General features: G+C 37.5%; 1 protein-coding gene across 3 annotated transcripts in view; it reads right to left on the bottom strand.

Moving 5' to 3' along the window:
• Nucleotides 1-18,293, bottom strand: part of VPS13C (vacuolar protein sorting 13 homolog C) — a 190,067-nt gene extending 171,774 nt beyond the window's left edge. For 2 of the 3 annotated variants that reach the window (XR_749201.2, XM_010374226.2), the window contains exons 1-3: nucleotides 18,107-18,293; nucleotides 4,966-5,009; nucleotides 1,937-1,979 (exon numbers count right to left, since the gene is read on the bottom strand). Coding sequence is in view for 1 of the 3 variants with exons in the window: in XM_010374226.2 (XP_010372528.1) it covers nucleotides 1,937-1,979; nucleotides 4,966-5,009; nucleotides 18,107-18,206 (187 nt within the window). In the remaining 2 variants the exon portion in view is untranslated. The remainder of the gene's footprint in view (nucleotides 1-1,936; nucleotides 1,980-4,965; nucleotides 5,010-18,106) is intronic. The other variant, XR_749202.2, reaches the window with a different exon arrangement.
• Nucleotides 18,294-18,911: the final 618 nt, after the last annotated feature.

The raw sequence follows: 18,911 nt of genomic DNA, 5'->3' as shown, positions 1-18,911 counted from the left end.
CAATAACAAATGCTAGCGAGGATGTGGAGAAAAGGAAGACCTTGTACACTGTTGGTGGGAATGTAAATTATTACGGCCACTATGAAGAACAATTTGGGGGTTCCTCAAAAAACTAAAAATAGAACTACCAGCCAAGCACGGTGGCTCATGCCTGTAATCCCAGCACTTTGGGAGGCCAAGGCAGGCAGATCACAAGGTCAGGAGATCAAGACCATCCAAACACAGTGAAACCCCATCTCTACTAAAAATACAAAAAAGTAGTCAGGCATGGTGGCAGGCGCTTGTAGTCCCATCTACTCGGGAGGCTGAGGCAGAAGAACGGTGTGAACCCGGGAGGCGGAGCTTGCAGTGAGCCGAGATCACACCACTGCACTCCAGCCTGGGCAATACAGTGAGACTCCATCTTAAAAAAAAAAAAAAAAAAAAAAAAAAAAAAACAGAACTACTGTATGATCCACCAGTCCCACTGCTAGGTATACATCCAAAAGAAAGGAAATCAGTATATTGAAGAGATACCTGTATTCTCATGTTTAATGCAGCACTATTCACAATAGCCAAGATTTGGAAGCAACCTAAGTGTCCATCAATAGATGAGTGGTTAAAGAAATGTGGTACATATATACAATGGAGTACTATTCAGCCACAAAAAGGAATGAGATCCTGCCATTTGCAACAACATGGATGGAACTGGAGGTCATTATGTTAAGTGAAATAAGCCAGGCACAAACAGACAAACTTCACATGGTCTCACTTCCTTGTGGGAACTAAAAATTAAAACAACTGAACTCATGGAGACAGAGAGTAGAACAACGGTTACCAGAGGCTGGGAAGGGTAACAGGGGAGGATGGTTAATGAATATAAAAATAAAGTTAGATGAAATGAATAAGACCTAGTATTTGATGGCACAACAGGGTGACTACAGTCAACAATAATTGATTGTACATTTAAAAATAAAAGAGTATTAATTAGATTATCTGTAACACAAAGAAAGGATAAACACTTTGAGGTGATAGAAACCTCATTTACCCTGATGTGATTATTACACACTGCATGCCTGTATCAAAATATCTCATGTACCCCATAAATATATATACCTACTATGCATCCACAAAAATTAAAAACAAAAAAATTTAATGGAAATAATAGACACTGGGGACTCCAAAAAGGGGTAGAGATTGAAGGAAGGGGGTGAGGGTTGAAAGATTACCTGCTAGATACAAAGTTCAATATCTGAGTGACAGATGCACTACAAACCCAATCCCTACTGTCACTCAATGTATCCATGTAACAAACATACACATCAACAACCTAAATCCAAAATTTAAAAATATATAAATAAATAAATAAAAATAAAAACCAGATAGCATGGACTAGATGGGAAGACTTTGTAGATTACATTTCCTATTGAAAAATGTATTCAACAAAGATATATATTTACTTAGAGATGGTCTTAGTGTAGGAGTTTAACTGCAAAGAGAGAGACTTTGTACTTACCAAAACATATCCTCCATACCACATTGCTGCATAATATATCAAGTGAAAATGGTTGAACAAAACATGAAGGAAATAAGCTACATTTACAGTTTATCTGCTAGAGTTTGCAAAGTATACTACTTTCACATTTAAAGAAAAAGCACATAAAACTTGGAAATCTAATTTGAAAACGAAGGTATGTTTTGTGTGGTGGAACCAAAGCCTGAAGAATGCAATTGCAGTTCAAATATCCTTCCATTTTCTACCTGGTCATAAAAAAATAAGAAGCATGTACGTTTTATATATAATATACATTAGGCTCAGAACTCTACAAGCTCTAATTAACATAAGCAAAAAAAAATCTCTCACACTTTTAGTCAAATTTTTTTATGTTAAATAACATAAGCAAAATAGAAAACGGAAAGGACTAAGAATAATTCAAATGAAGACTAAAGTACTTACCAATTTGGCCAGCCTTGACTTTAAAAGGAACATCCAATTCACTCTTCAGAAGAAAGAGAAAATGTAAAGGACATCTTAAATTATTAAGCCAACCCAAAAATCACTTTTGTGTGATCATTTAAATACACATCTCTAAAGAAAAAAAAATTTTTTTCTATATTTGAGTAACTCATAAAAGATATGTTTTATAGCCCAAAAAAACATTTTATAGGCCTGGTGTGGTGGCTCACACCTGTAATCCCAGCACTCGGAAAGCCGAGGCAGGTGGATCACCTGAGGTCAGGAGTTCGAAACCAGCCTGGCCAACATGGGAAAACCCCATCTCTAGCCTGGTGTGGGGTGGCAGGTGCCTGTAATCCCAGCTAATCAGGAGGCTGAAGCAGGAGAATCGCTTGAACCCAGGAGGCGGAGGTTGCAGTGAGCTGGGATCACGCCATTGCACTCCAGCCTGGGTGAGAAGACGAAACTCTGTTTCAAAAAAATAATTTATAACTTAAGCTTTGACTTTAAAGAAAGAATTCACAAGAGAAACAAAATGATAAATAGGAAAAATAGAAAAAGTTTGTAAATAACCAGGTAAACTGGTTACTTGTTTTAAGTAAACCAAATCAAATGGAAATTAAATTAAATCAAATGAATTTAAACACATGGACAATGTTTATCTGAAATTCTAGAACAGAAAAAAGAAGAGAGTCTTTTTGCATAAACTAGTTGAAAACAATACTGAACAACAGTTCTCTCTCAAATATTTAGTAAATGAATAAATTAAAAAATCTTAAAAAGAAAAGCTAGATTCCCAATGTATTATTTACAAAATTAGCATTACATTTAGATAAGTTACAGACACGTATCAACAAATAATAATAAACTTTCACCTACCTATATTCCAAACAACTAGAAAGTTCAAATAACTTTTTTTGTTCAAAGAATACTAAACAATAACTGATATCCATAATGATCATCTAAGTCTTTAGAATTATTAAAAATTAAACCAGTCAGTACAGCCTTTCTGTTAGCTGTAACTTAATATATACTAATACTATAAAAATCTGACCACCAAAATATAGGTAATAATTAACTAAAATAATCAATTTACCTGATCATCTGATTACATCTGAACTCTATGTAAACAGGAATTGAACAGAATACTATTATAACAGTTTTAGATAAAAAGTCTTTTTTAGACCAAAAAAAAAAAATTCTTTGCTGCCAATAGGAGCAGCTCTGTCCTCCGGGAGGACAGGAAAGATAAATTCAAGGGAATTCGCATTATACAGGATACAAACGGCAAACTACAAAAACATGGTCTCATGCTCATTTTAATCCTCCTGAAATAATTTTCACACAAAATAAATGTAAAGAACCCATATCAAATTAAAAACTCATCAATTTGGTTTAACTGGTGAAAGAAGCTACTTTGAATTAAAAATATAAATTACAAAATAGTTTATTATATTTAATTATAACCAAAACTTGAATTAGGCTAAAACAGAGTTCAAATAATTTGTCTCCTAAGTATGTTAGATATATATCCTGTCACTACAATTCTATTTATATTGTCATAAATAGAGAAAAATAAAACCTCTATTTCAATCTATAACAACAGAATAAGAAAGTCTAAATTTTTGTTCAAAATTTTAAAAGTTGGCCGGGCTCGGTGGCTCAAGTCTGTAATTCCAGCACTTTGGGAGGCCAAGACGGGCGGATCACGAGGTCAGGAGATCAAGACCATCCTGGCTAACATGGTGAAACCCCGTCTCTACTAAAAATACAAAAAACTAGCCGGGTGAGGTGGCGGGCGCCTGTAGTCCCAGCTACTCGGGAGGCTGAGGCAGGAGAATGGTGTAAACCCGGGAGGCGGAGTTTGCAGTGAGCTGAGATCCAGCCACCGCACCCCAGCCTGGGCGACAGAGCGAGACTCCATCTCAAAAAAAAAAAAAAAAAAAAATTAAAAAGTTGTAGCACCCTATATAAAAAAGAGAAAAATATTTAAATATTTTGAGTACCTACTATGGGCCAGGCTCTGCTTCTCATCTTATTCAAGCCACAAAGACACAGAGATATTAAATTGCTTTTTAATTAACTCCACTGTATAGATGATTAAACTCATGCTAAAAGATCAAAGAAATTAAGAAGTTAGGCTAGGTGCAGTGCCTCACGCCTGTAATCCCAACACTTTGGGAGGCCAAGGCAGGTGGATCACCTGAGGTCAGGAGTTGGGAGACCAGCCTGGCCAACATGGCAAAACCCCATCTCTACTAAAAATACAAAAATTACCCAGGTGTGGTGGCACGCGCCTATAATCCCAGCTACTAGAGAGACTGAGGCAGAAGAACTGCTTGAACCTGGGAGGCGGAAGTTGCAGTGAGCTGAGATCATGCCACTGCACTCCAGCCTGGGCAACAGACTGACACTCCATTTCACAAAATTAAAAAATTAAAATAAGAGGTTAGAAACCTGCAAAACTTAAACAATAAACTCATTAAGTGACTTCATAAACTCACATTTAGCCGAATAAGCTAAATATAAACCTAATTGGGCGGGGGAGGGCATTGTTTTGCTTGTTTTCAACTCAACAATAAATGACACAAATTACTTTCTGGAGCTGGAGTCCAGAAAATCCTATTTTACCTCTTAATATTACTATAATAAGGCCAGACTGTCAATATATTTCCAAAATATAATTATTAGCTATGTTATTTAAAATCAAGCCCTCATTTATCTCAAAAATATGTAAAGATACTTCCGAAGAAAAATATTTCTATAAGGAAAAAGTCAACTACAAAACTACATAGTCAAATTAGATTAAGGAGAAACACTCCGTTTCCAAGAGATACTATTTTGATTATTAGGGGAAACAATTTATAAATCTTTAATCTCAGATTTTCCAACAGCAAATAGTTAAACAAGTAATCCTTTGAGTGATTCCATCACTTTATCTAGTACCTGGTATCAGATGCCTAGTAAGCAAAGGTTTCTAAGAACTTACCAAATTAAGTGAGTTATTAGCATAGTTTAAAAAAACTTACCAGGGCATTTTCTTTTATCTGTAGATTATCTAAAGCCACATTTCCTTTAAAAAAAAAAAGAAAAAGAGAAAAATATTACAATAACATACTAATTAGTAAATCTATCATAATGTAGTGCCAAGCACTAAGAAACTGTGCTAAGTGTTAAGAATACAATGATAAACAAAGCTGACTTAAGAGGGTCCCAGCACAAAACAGTTGCTATATATGCTCACGAGTTATTAATTGTAGCATACTATAGGTTAATCCAGTGTAAAAGAAATTATAAAATATTAAACTAGCTAACAATGGGAAAGAAGTGGGAGCTTTTTGGACAGAAGAACTTTAAGACAAAGAAAGTAGCCATCATTTTGAATGATTAAGCCAAAATCTCAAGATATAAAGAGATGATTACAAGGTCAGATCAATCATCCTGGGTTATTTAATATGGCATCAATTAACATTTTCTTCAGAAACATGGTGTTAGTCTTTCATGTCTCCAAACATTCTACCTTCCCAATGATTACTGTATGTGCTTCTAATATTCTTAATCAGTCCAACTTTTATTATATTCATATGCTAAGTTATAAAAATACTATTACATGACTCAAATTTTAAACACTATCCCTATATTTGTTGATACACAATAGTTAAATATTCATGCTCACATAAAAATTTAAGGAAAAAGTTTTCATTTCACTTAAATTATGTTAAGGCCAATAAAACTATAGTTTCAACATTAAATGCAGGCATAAATTACTGTTATCTGTTTTCTTAATCATTTATGACATATTTATTTTTCAAAACCTATAGTAGCTATACTCCCCATTAATCTTTTTCAATCAAGTAACTTTTTCTTCCGGGTATTTTGGAGTGAATTTAAAAGTATATTTGATTTGTTTATGTCATTTTAGAGATCTGCTTTTCCCAGATCTCAAAATTATTAAACAAACATTTATTAAGCACCCATTATATGTTAGGTGCTAGAAACAGAAAGATTACTAGAACAATACCCCTGCTATGAAGGCACTCAAACAGCTTAGTAGAGGGGACTATGCAAAAGTAACTGCAGATTTTGCTATTACTTTTAATGACAAAACTGCAACTACTTTTGCACCAACCTAACAATTCTCTAAAATTTTAGAAATATTCCAATAGAAGCGTACACAAGACGAAAATGAGGAGCCACCTAACTGCCTAGGGAAATCAAGAACACACACAGGTTTAGGCTGGAAGGCTTAAGTAGTATTTACTGGGTGGATAAGAAAAGAGGGCAAATAGTTAAGTGTGAGTAAGGCATACTTTAGAAAGCACATATGTTTTGGTATAACTGGAGGGTATAAGAAAAGGATACAAGATAAGTTCAGAAAGGTAGGCAAGGGCCAGACTAATGAAGAGCTTTCAGGATAAAAAATTCCAGACCCACCAAAACAAAGAGACAAAATATATATAACAGAGATTATGTTATTTTAGAATCATTACTCAACTGTCCTAAGGAGTAACTATTGATCTGTCCAAGCAATTTAGCTACAAGGATATTTCAGTATTGGGAGGGAAAGAAGGAAGGACAGAAGGAGGGAGGGAGAGAGGAAAGGAAGGAAAGAAGGACCTAAAGATCTAAATGTCCAGCAAGAAGGCGTAACTCACAATACATCTATATTACAAACAAACAAACAAAAAAAAAAAGTAGAAAGACATGGGGAAATGTTCATAGAATATTGAGTTTTTTTAAAAAGTAAAAGAATGCCCAGACTGACCTAATTTTAAAAGTATCTATACATGCACAGTGTGTGTGCATTCCACACATACACAGAAAAAAATGAAAAACTGTAAAAAAGATGCCATAATGCTCACAGTGGTTATTTCTATGTAATAAAGTTCATTTTCTGTGTGTGTACAGTTCTCAAATTTTCTAAAATAAATTGTCAAAAACTATAATGAAGGAAGAAAAGAGGAAAAAACTTCACAAATGGTAAGAAAATACTATAGTATATAGTAGGAGGGAAATGAAAGAATACAGGCAGTCAGGAAACTTCTATAATACACTGAAAAGAAATTAAAACCTAAAATAAGGCAGTAACTTCAGGATCAAAGAGGTAGAGTCACAGTAAAGAGTTATTTTGGAGGCAGAATTGACAGGATATCATCACTGCCCAGATGTAGGAATAATAAAGTAGTCATGGAAGACTAGTGTGTTCAGCAACCAGGGGGGAAAAAGTCCTTACATATTATATATGCACTAAAATTACATAAAGACAAATATTCCTGGATTCAAATCTGTCACATGATGAATGACACAAAATTACAATTGAGAAGTCTATTCTAGCCCACAGGGTAATCTGCACAGATGGTAGTGCCTATCTGAAGCCATCCAAACTAGTTTAATAAGATCTAAGGCCCATATGCAGACTTTCAACCCTGCTCATAAATTCTGACTGTTCTACCTAGTCATTCTCAATTGGTGGGCCAAGGGTCACCAGGAGTGATCAGAAATCATCTGCATTGGGGATGAAGTCTTTATAACAATTGTTAAGGCACTAACATAATGTTTGTAAAAATATAAATATACTTATAAAAAATGGGCTGTTTCTGTTGCAGTGACACTTTACTTGTTTGATCAAGTAGTAGGAGAGCAGGTGGTAGTTAAGATGTGAAATGTTGAAAACTACCAATATGGCTAACAGAGTTAAACAAGTATATTTAGACAGACTGGCAGACAAAAAGACATTGTACTTATTATTACTACTGGGTGGTAGAATTAAAGATAGATTTTTTATTAATGTTTTTCAGTATTTTCTAGTTTTTATGAGTAGATATTATTTTTACATGAAATTATTATGGAAATTATAAGAAGGAAAATGCGGAAATAAAACAAAAGTAAATTCACATGTCAATATGATTTAAATATTTTTATATAAATTTTTTCTATATCTAGTATTGCCTTACCCCTAGACACATAAGAATAACAAAGAAATATTGGCTGGTGCACGGTGGCTCACGCCTGTAATCCCAGTACTTTGGGAGGCTAAGGCAGGTGGATCACAAGGTCAGAAGTTTGCAACCAGCCTGGCCAACATGGTGAAACCCGGTCTCTACTAAAAAAAAAAAAAACACACAAAAATTCCCCGGGCACAGGCATGGTGGCATAAGCCTCTAATCCCAACTACTCGGGAGGCTGAGGCGGGAGAATCACTTGATCCAGGAGGCGGAGGTTGCAGTGAGCTGAGATGGTGCCACTGCACTCCAGCCTGGGCGACAGCAAGACTCCATCTCAAAAAAAAAAAAACAAAAAAACAAAAAAAGAAGTATCTATTTCTGCCACTCAGTCCGACAAATGCATACTTCCTCTTTGAAAATGTGAATGTTATCTAACAAACAGTAACTATAACAGTGAAATAAGCATAATACATTCTCTAAGTTATTTGCACTGAAGGAGGAGCTCTGGTTCTAATACAAAGAATAGGGAAAGAATAAGCAGCATAATTCAGATTAACAGTGGCACCAGTGTAAAGAGGTAAAAGTGCATTCCTTCATGCAACCAGTAGATGAGCACTTATCTTGGTAAGGCACTGGACTAACAAGTACTCTCCACTAAACTGCATGCTATTCTGACTGACAAATATGCAGCAGTGTCATTCCATATCCTATGAATTCCAGAAATCCTGTTTAAAGAAAAAGAATTTATAAGACCAAGATTAAACCAGATCTCCCCTAAAAATCAACCATTTTATATTTAACTGAACACCGATGAAAAAGATTTCATTTTCCTTTTCTACCTTAAGACAACATAATAATACTATACAATGTAAATAACTTTACTGCTATAGCCAGATCAGGGCTAAGAACACGTAGGAGTCATAGAAAGTTCTCAAAAAAACTAAAGGAAGGGTAAATATTTATGTCTAATCTTAAAATAAAAAAAAAAACAGGGATATGGTGACTAATAATTGGAGATGAATAAACTTAACTCTGCCAGCAAGGAAAGCTCTAAAGCCAATCCCACAATCAAGTGGCTCTAATCTTGCCAAGTCTAAACAGACTAAAGTGACAGACAAGGAAATTCTGTGAAGTGATCTCCTTATGCTGGACTGACAGGCCCATGAGAGGAGGGTAGACAATACGCTTAGTAAGTAGGCTGTGCTTCAGAACAGACCCCATATGATTCTCATTAATAAACTACAAATATTTTGGATGTGCATACACTGCTAGAAAGTCACCATAGTTTCAAGGCCAATCTTGGAAGATATTTTAAGAAATACACTAAAAGGACCGGGTGCAGTGGCTCATGACCGTAATCCCAACACTTGGAGACCGAGGCGATTGGATCACTTGAGCCCAGGAGTTGAAGACCAGCCTTGCCAACATGGCGAAACCCTGTCTCTACTAAAAAATACAAATATTAGCCAGGCATGATGGCAGGCACCTGTAATCCCAGATACTCGGGAGGCTGAGGCAGCTGAATCACTCGAACCAGGAAGGCAGAGGTTGCAGTGAGTCAGGATCATGCCACTGCACTCCAGCCTCAGCCACAGAGCCAGAGCAAGACCCAGTCTCAAAAAAAAAAAAAAAAAAAAAAAAAAAACTAAAAGGGTAAATCCTGTATCAAAATTTAGTATTCTTCTTCAATGAACCAGAAGATGAAAATGGAATTAGCAAATGACACGAAGAGTTGGAGTCATCGCAAAAAAAAAAAAGTAGAAATAGTTGCTAAATTATAGAGAACAACCATAGTATATTTATAAACAAAAATCAAATGGTACTGGCACAATATGGAAAAGCCTGCCTAAGTCCAAGAATGGCTTTTTAAATAATGGCCTACAAAATAAATGTAAGAAATATAGTCCTATTGTTAAATACCTCCAACCAGAAATAATCTCTCTAAACTTTTGCAGAAACTCAGGCAATACCTTTCTTATGGTACTTAACACTTAACTTTATATAAATCCCCACTCTGATTATAAACTTCTTACTGATTCTCCTCAGAGTAGGTACTCAATAAATATTGACTTCAGAATGCATATTGTACTGGGGTGGAAACAACTACAATAAGATCATAAATCTTTATATTTTAGAAAACACTTTCAGATATATAGCATTACTTGATCCTCACAGCCTCCTAGGCAAGAAACAGGTTGTATATATTAAGCAATAGAAGCTGAGGCTTGGAGAGGTTAAAAGACTAGCCCAAGAATTCTATGGCAACCTAATAGTAAGTGGTAGTCCCAAGGCCCAAATCTTACAACACTCAATGCTGTGTTCAGAATAACACTGTTCTCCCAAATAGCAGAGCATAAAGGGTACAGGATTTTAATTTAGAAGGTAATTCTACCTCCGTGGAAAACAAAAATGCCATAAAAGAATCAGACTCAGCATTCACAGGCCAGTGTGGTTGTTGGTTCCACTTTTGGTTTCTGTATTTTCAAAGAGATGTAAAAAAATCCAAAACAAAAAGGATAACTAAAATTAGTGTAACAAGGGCACAGGCAGAAAGGCAGGATACAGTCAAGGGGGTTATGTTCAGAGCATAACCAGAAGAAAAAATAGTGCCATGGGGGAAAACAGATGCAGGAGATGGTATTACAAAATGGTCATTTTAGTACTTTTTAAAAATCTATTTTTTTTCTCAAAAGACATAAGTTCTGAAGTTATGATTTAGAATTACTGGGGACCATAAAGACTTTCAAATCTAAGCCCCTCTCACTTTATACACGAAGAAATTAAAGTCTAAAGAGATCTGGTAGTTTATCCAAGGTTATACAATTTTTTTTTGTGGCAGTACTAAGAATAGAATCTATGTCTCCCGACTCCCAGGTTAACATTCTTAATATAAAACATAGAGGTTAATCCAAAACTGCAATTAAACACAAAAACCATCCAACAAACACCATGCCATATTCCATGAAACTAGCTTTGCATATAAAGAATAGTGAAACAAAGAATGCTATGTACTTATTTTTTAAGATTTTATGTATCTATAAGATAAACATTATTTATTTGAAAGCATATCCAAGTGTTCTGACACATTCATTTTCCAAGGAGGTGAGCTAAAGTAGATGACTGAACAGTTTTTTAAAGCATGAATCAAATTATTTTAATGATTTATGTTTTAGTAAAGAATACCAGGCCAGACACGGTGGCTCAAGCCTGTAATCCCAGCACTTTGGGAGGCCGAGACGGGTGGATCACGAGGTCAGGAGATCGAGACCATCCTGGCTAACACGGTTAAATCCCATCTCTACTAAAAATACAAAAAACTAGCCGGGCGAGGTGGCGGGCGCCTGTAGTCCCAGCTACTCGGGAGGCTGAGGCAGGAGAATGGCGTAAACCCGGGAGGCGGAGCTTGCAGTGACCTGAGATCCGGCCACTGCACTCCAGCCTGGGCGACAGAGCGAGACTCCGTCTCAAAAAAAAAAAAAAAAAGAATACCAAAGAAAATATTACAGCTATTCATTTCAAATGAATCTAGCTAGTCAACCCAAATTAACCAATCTAGACTCCTTTTAACGAGTTCACAGTGACTTTGTCTTCAGAGAGGAAGACAGGAAAAAGAAAGGAAACAACTCTTGACTCTCACTCCTCCCATTTCCCTACTGAAACAGGAAGTTTTGGCAAAGAAAGGTAGAAAGCTGCAACATCACCACTGAACTTTCTCCCTTTCAATTCACTTCAGGGATCCCATAATATTGAGTAGTGTGGTAGAGCTTCCTAGCAGAATGGTTACCAAAGCACCAATTCTCAGTTCTAGTTCTAGAAAAGGAGTGATTTTTCTAATTAGTAATGCTACTTACGTATGTGAAAAGGTGCTTAAATTTAAATTTTTACGCACTGCTTTAACTGGTAGTAACTGAGCCTAAATATATATTACACTATCGACCTTTTCATTATTGTGTATTGTATATGCTATAGGACAAGCTAATGAGAAATGTGGCCTCCACTACACTAAGTGTTGGCTGGGAGGAAAAAACTAAAGAAAATCCCTCTACAGGTTTAGAAATACCTAGATACTGCCATCTTTTATGTGTAAAAGCCAAAAAAAAAAGCAAAAAGAGCTGCCTTTTCTTTCATTCTCAAGCTGCCCTACAGGTAGGTACCTCTTACGACAATATATTACAGTATATTACACTATATATATGATATATTAAGTATATATCTAATATACTTTAATTAAGTATATATACTTCATATATATAATATATAATATATACTTAATATATATAATAGTCTAATATATACTAGATATATATATACAGTATATTAGCATGGGCCTGGAACTTCATTTATCTTGTCACTGTCATTGACTGTGGCTCCTTACTCACCAATATTGGTTGAAGAGCAAAATGAAAGATAAAGATACATTATTTAACTACCTTTTCTCACTATGAATGTGGAGGAAGTGGCGGTACCACTCATCCAATGAAGGATCTCACATTGTTCTTGCCTTGCTCAAATCACAAAAGTTTAAAGACAGAAGAGATGACCTTGTCCAACCTTTTCACTTATAGATAAGCAGCCAAGGGCCACTTGTCAGAGACATGCCAAAAGCCACACAACTAGACAGAATCAGAGATGGAATAAGATTAAAGAGGTTTGCTCATTCCCAGTCCAGTGCTCATTCTCCTTTCTTAAGCCGCGCTGCTCCAACAATACCTGGCAGCTCAAGGGGAAGTGTCAGGAGTGGGATAAAGGACAGCAGAGTAAACAGCACAGGTTCAGTCCTGTTTGCAGGGCCACAGATTCTGAGGGCATTGCACTTGGCTTCTATTCCTGGTCACCAGAGTCACCCTGGTATCTAATATATCACAGCCTCTATGTTGACTCCACCTGTCTAGTGCAATTGACAACAACAGAGTTCTGAGTTCTGGAGGATTTTCCTGCTGACTGCACAGAAAATCATTTTGAAAAATCAAACTGACGAAGGTTCTACATTGCAGCAATACTACTCAAATCAAATTGCAAAAGATGTGGCATTTCAACATACCTTTTCAAATATGTTACCCTTAAAACAATTATATCCTGGACACATCTCAATAGCTAAGGGCTATGCAATTTATCTCTTGGTACCAGTTTGTGGCGAACAAAAATCTACATGAACCTTCCTACTTACGTAGGCAGTACATACGCACCAGGCACTTTTCTGAACCTTGAAAGCCTGACTTACAAATTAGCTGGCAGGTAATACTGTAAAAGTATAAGCATAAATTCAAAGGCAAATAGGGGTTTTATTTTAAAGAAATTTGTTTGGAAAATAAGAAATGTTTAGATACGTAATGATAGCTCTACACAAAATTATCACTCAATAGAAGATTGATACCTCTAAGAAAACCAACCACCACATGTTCTCACTCGTAAGTGGGATTTGAACAATGAGAACACATGGACACAGGGAAGGGAACATCACACACCAGGTCCTGTCAGGGGGTGGGGGCAAGGGGAAGGAGAGTATTATGACAAATACCTAATGCATGCAGGGCCTAAAACCTAGATGACGGGTTGATAGGTACAGCAAACCACCATGGCACATGTATACCTATATAACAAACCTGCACGTTCTGCACGTGTATCCCAGAACTTAAAAGTAAAAAAAAAAAAGAAGAATATTAATACCTCTAAAAGTCTGAAGTTAGAAGAAACATCCTTATGAAAATAAAACAAAGACTGTTTTCCATCACCCAGTTAGGTTTGTTAATCATTATTATTATAATATCATCAACAATGACAAAAGATTTTGACATAATCTATCTCACAAATACATTGAGTGTTATATATCCACTTTACAGATTAGGAGATGGGAATTGAAATGTTGTGCCCAGGATCCCACAGCTAATAAATAATCAAGGTCTCAATTATCCACAGTGGCAAGGATTTTTAAAAGGAAATTCTGCTTAAATTACTTTTAAAAATACATAAGAATTGCTTGGCATTAAATCTATAAAGAATAGAAACAGAAAGACAATGTTTATTTGCTTTGCTTCTCAAATTTAAAGGCAACATCTAAAGTATACTTCCTGATTCTGGACATTCCAGTAATTTTCCCCAACCTTTTCAACTTTTTTTTTTTTTTTTTTTTTTGAGACAGAGTCTCGCTCTGTCACCAGGCTGGAGTACAGTGGCGCAATCTCTGCTCACTGCAACCTCTGCCGCCCAGGTTCATGCCATTCTCCTGCCTCAGCCTCCTGAGTAACTGGGACTACAGGCGCCCGCCACCACGCCCGGCTAATTTTTTGTTATTTTTTTTTTTTTGTGGAGATGGGGTTTCACCGTGTTAGCCAGGATGGTCTCGATCTCCTGACCTCGTGATCTGCCCACGTCGGCCTCCCAAAGTGCTGGGATTACAGGCTTGAGCCACCGCACCCAGCCTCTCAACCTTTTTTAATTGTAAATTTCATTATGAATGTCTATATATATATATATGTGAATATATGCACAGTATGATCTTTTCCAAATCATGTTAACACAATATTTCAATTCTTAAAACTACTTCCAAATATCACCCAAGCAAAGATTATGTATTTTTATTGACATGATACCTTTCAGTCACTTAAGATATCAATTTCTCTCTCGAATTATAGATTTCATAAGAGTAACCTACTTCTTCCGTGTCCTTTTCAACTCCTTACTACAATTTTTTCAGCACCCAGGAGTTCCCTTACAAATGCAGAAGACAATCTCAGTCTTCTCCTTAGATTAGGGTTTCTTAACTAACATTTTGAGCTGGACAATTCTTCGTTGCAGGAAGTTGTCCTCTGCATTGTAGAATGTTTAGTACTCCAGGGTCTATCTGCTACATGCCAATAGCACACTTCTTCCCTCAGTGTGACAACCAAAAATGTCTCAGACACTGTCAAATATCCCCTGGGTACAAAGTCACCTCCCGTTGAAAATCACTGCTTTAGGCTAGTTAGATATTCCAGTTAAGATGTATCAAAGTAGTTTATCAATTGATTCTAAAGAATAGTAAGATCAGGTATGTAAAATATTTACAAGATGAATTATTCTTCCCTTTCTCAAGACTTGAAAAATCAACAACAGCAACAACAAAAAACTCTGTGAACTGTAAACCTTATCTGCTAAAGCAAATAGTTGTCAAACAAGATTAGATAGAATTTTCAATTTTTTGTAAAACTTGTCAACATCATGGATATCATAAAATATCAGCTATTTTATTAAATTAATATTCCCATTTGTATACCCAAAAAAGTTGAAGACAAATTTCTTTAGCAATATTTTGAAAGAACAGGCAAAATCAACTCAGAAATCTTGCCTTCCAATTTTATTGAGAAATTAGGGTTATCAACAACAGATTGTGCAATAACGATAAAAGCTCGTGACTTCTAGTTTTCTTTATAGCAACCACAAAAATAAAAGGCAGCAAAACTTTATAGAGGCAGAGCTGTGAGCTGATAAAGCTAGGAGAATCCCTGACTGGATGCTCACTGGACATAACATGCGAAAGAAATGGGTTTATTTGCTCAGACCTATTATAAAGTTAATGTTGGCCACTGGCAGAATACCTTATTCTAAAAATTTTTTAATGAGATGAAAGAAAGTCTCCTTTTCTAGATTTCACCAAAAAAAGACAAAAGGGAAAATAACATAAAATTACAACATTTTTAATTTCAGTTGTGAAAAAACTTCAAAATCTTCAAGCAGTATACTCCTCAATGTCATCGTAAAACCATTATTAGAAGAACAGAATATTGGCATCACCTTAGATGTTACCTACTCCAAACTCCAATTTTAAAGATAAAGGAGAATAACATTTGATGGCAACGGAACCTTTGACTATATCCATACGTTTTATCTTCTTAAAAAGAAAATGTCTAAAGTAAATATGGCATAATATAACATTAAAATATGAGTAATTACATGAAAATATTATATTATTTAAACTTTTATTTAAAATATATTATTTAAAATATTATTATATATAAACTTTTCAGAATTTAAAATATTTTTTCTATAAAAGTTTAAATTAAGATGAAGAAACTAAGGCCCAATAAGTTAAGTGGCTTGTCCAACACAGCACACCATTCACTAGGCCTATTCAGATTTCAGATTTGCAACTCCAGTGCATTTTCAAATTTCAAATGTTTACAAACTATAAGGAATCACTGGAAATGATATTGCCAGTATTCTGAAGAAACACTTGATTTCTGCAGAAGGTGCTGGTCATTTAATTCCTTAAATCTATCTTTCTTTACTTCCCTTTCTTTTACATTGTATTGAGTGTGGTGGGGAGATATAAACAAAGTATGTACAGTAGGCCCTCCATATTCACGGATTGAACTAACTGCAGACCAACTGCAGATCAAAAATATTTGGGGAAAAAAATAAAAAATATAAATTCGGCAATAAAAATAATGCAAATTAAAAAACAATAGAACAACTATTTACATAGCATTTACTTGTATTGGGTATTATAAGTAATCCAGAGATGACCTAAAGTATACAGAAGGATGTGCATAGGGTACATACAAATACTAGGTCATTTTACTCAAGGGACTTGAGCAACCTCCGATTTTGGTATGGTCAGGGGTACTGAAACCAATCTCCCATAGATACCAAGGGACTATTGTATTGTTGGGCAAACCACAGTGAACCAATCAAATGATCAGCCACCTATTAAAAACAGGCTCTTGGCCAGGCACTACAGATCACACTTGTAATCCTAGCACTTCGGGAGGCTGAGGCAGGAGAATCACTTGAGTCCAGGAGTTGGAGGCTGCAGTGAGCTATGATCTTGCCATTGCACTCCAGCCTTGGCAACGGAGCAAGACCCTGTCTCAAAAAGACAAGAAAAAAAAAAAAACAGGCTCTTCCGCAATTCAGGGTATCACTCACGGTTCTATAAACAGCATTGCACCCTATATGTTCCATATATGTAATTATAAATTTTAGAAGCCAGGTTTAAAAAGAAAAAAAGTAAAACTAAAAAACACAGGAAATACATTTTAATATTATATTTAATTTAACTCAATATATTCAAATATTTCAACACATAAGCAACATAAAAATTAGAGGTATTATATTTTTTCTCCTACTTCTTTAGGAGTAACACTTATTCAAAACGATGTTTTAATTCATGTTAACAGCACGTCTCAATTAGCACTAACCTCATATCACGTGCTCAACAGCTACAGTGGCTAGTGGTTACCCTAGTGGACAGGGGAAGTCTATAGCTATTTGTTGCTCCTTGAATTAAAAGTAGATCCATACGTTTGAGTCGTTTTTTGAATCTTCCTCCAAAGCTGACAAAGTTCCCACATCTTTTGTGGAGTGAGAAAGCCCCAAAGTCCTCAAAGCTTAACACGTAATTCATGCAAACGATTAAGCTTGTTGAAGAGTGCATGTTTAAGTACACTATTTATTGAATACTTCTATACACTTAATCTCCAGGATAAAAACTTTGGCATAAATTCCTGGGCATACAACCAAGCAGACACCTAATTAATGACGATGTTGGTCGAGGCTTGAATTTCTCTCTATTGCTCCAAAACAAAATTCAAAATCCTCTTCGTATTGACGGAAAAGTAAATATTAAAGGAAGAAATCATTTTCACAGGAGCTGAAAGCATTAAGAGTAAGAATCCCTAAGCACACGCCTTTCTTAAAGATCTGCCTACTCCTCTCCAAACCCGGTAATCCTAAAGAGAAGGAACCCAGTTCTTGCTCCCTGTAAAATGATAGTGAAGATAACTGCGAAATGCAATTTCCTTCTTCTTTTTCCTTAGTGCCACTTCGAGCGTATATGACCAGACAACCATGCTCACTCCACGCGGTATCGAAACAGAAAGGGCTCTGTCTTTATGCTGTAGGGCCAAACGGGCCACGCTGAGTGCAGCGAGAGGACCACAGAGACGGGCAGGGCGGGGACAGCAGGGGCAGGGCGGGGACAGCAGGGCCAGGGCTTGGCCTCGGAGGACTAGAAAGGTGGGAACTTTGGCAGCGCGGGCGGGATCCCGCCGCATCTCCCCAGCCGGGGTCGGGACTGGGACCCCGAGAATCCGCGGGCGGCAGAGGCTCCCGCGTACAGCACCTGCCGCACCGGGAGGGGGAGTCTCGGGCGGCAGAGGGAGCAGGGCCCGGGCAGGATCCCGGACCGAGCAGCCCTCGGCTGGGCCCTCAGGGCCCGCAGCCCGCCGGCCGCGCCCCTCTCGCTTACCGCCCCAGATGCCCAGCTTCAGCTGGGACTTGTTCAGGTTCTCCACATAGTCCCCCAGGAAGCGGTTCAGCAAGTCCGCGACCACCGACTCCAGCACCATGGTGGGGCTGAGGCAGCTTGGGAGGGAGGAGCCGGAACCGCCCGGCGCAGCTGAGGGCGGCGACCAGCGCTGCGAATGACAGCCCCTCCGGCGCCGGCCCACCCCGGCGCCGCGCGCGTGACCCCGCCTGTGCGCAGGCGCGCCGTCGCCAGGCCGGTAGCTGCGGAGGCCCTGTGGTGATCCCGAGGCCTTGTGGGCGTCGCAGCCCCGGCCCTTTGGGGACCGACGGAGGCGCGCAGGGGAAGTTAGCTTGAGCTGTGCACGAGAAAAAAAGGACCTTCGAGAAGAATAAGGGAGGGCAAGAGTTACCAAGCACAGGGTCATCTATGTGGCCGCTCTGCTTTCCCGCCGTCACCTGCTGTTGACCTCCGGCCGCAGCGCTGTGTCCGGAGCCGCCGGGCCTGGAGTGTGCGCTGAGCGTCACCTAGGCAACCACCCTTGGTACCTCTGGATCAGGTGGGGGAAAAGGACCGACTGCGTTCTTGTGCTGCTAGATTTCGACTCCGCCTGGGGCTTGGTCTCTGCTTCTTTGAAACACATAGGTTTTTGGTTTTGTTTTTTCGAGACAGAGTCTCGCTCTGTTGCCAAGGGTGGAATCCCGTGGCGGAATCATAGCTCACTACAGACTTGATATCCTGAACTCAAGGGATCCTCCTGTCTCTGCCTCCCGAGTAGCTGGGACCACTGGCGCGCGACAAATAATTT

This window comes from Rhinopithecus roxellana, chromosome 5, assembly GCF_007565055.1.
Source record: "Rhinopithecus roxellana isolate Shanxi Qingling chromosome 5, ASM756505v1, whole genome shotgun sequence".
NCBI lineage: Eukaryota > Metazoa > Chordata > Mammalia > Primates > Cercopithecidae > Rhinopithecus > Rhinopithecus roxellana.
The sequence above is the reverse complement of the archived record's forward strand: the minus strand, read 5'-3'. Positions and strand labels throughout refer to the sequence as shown.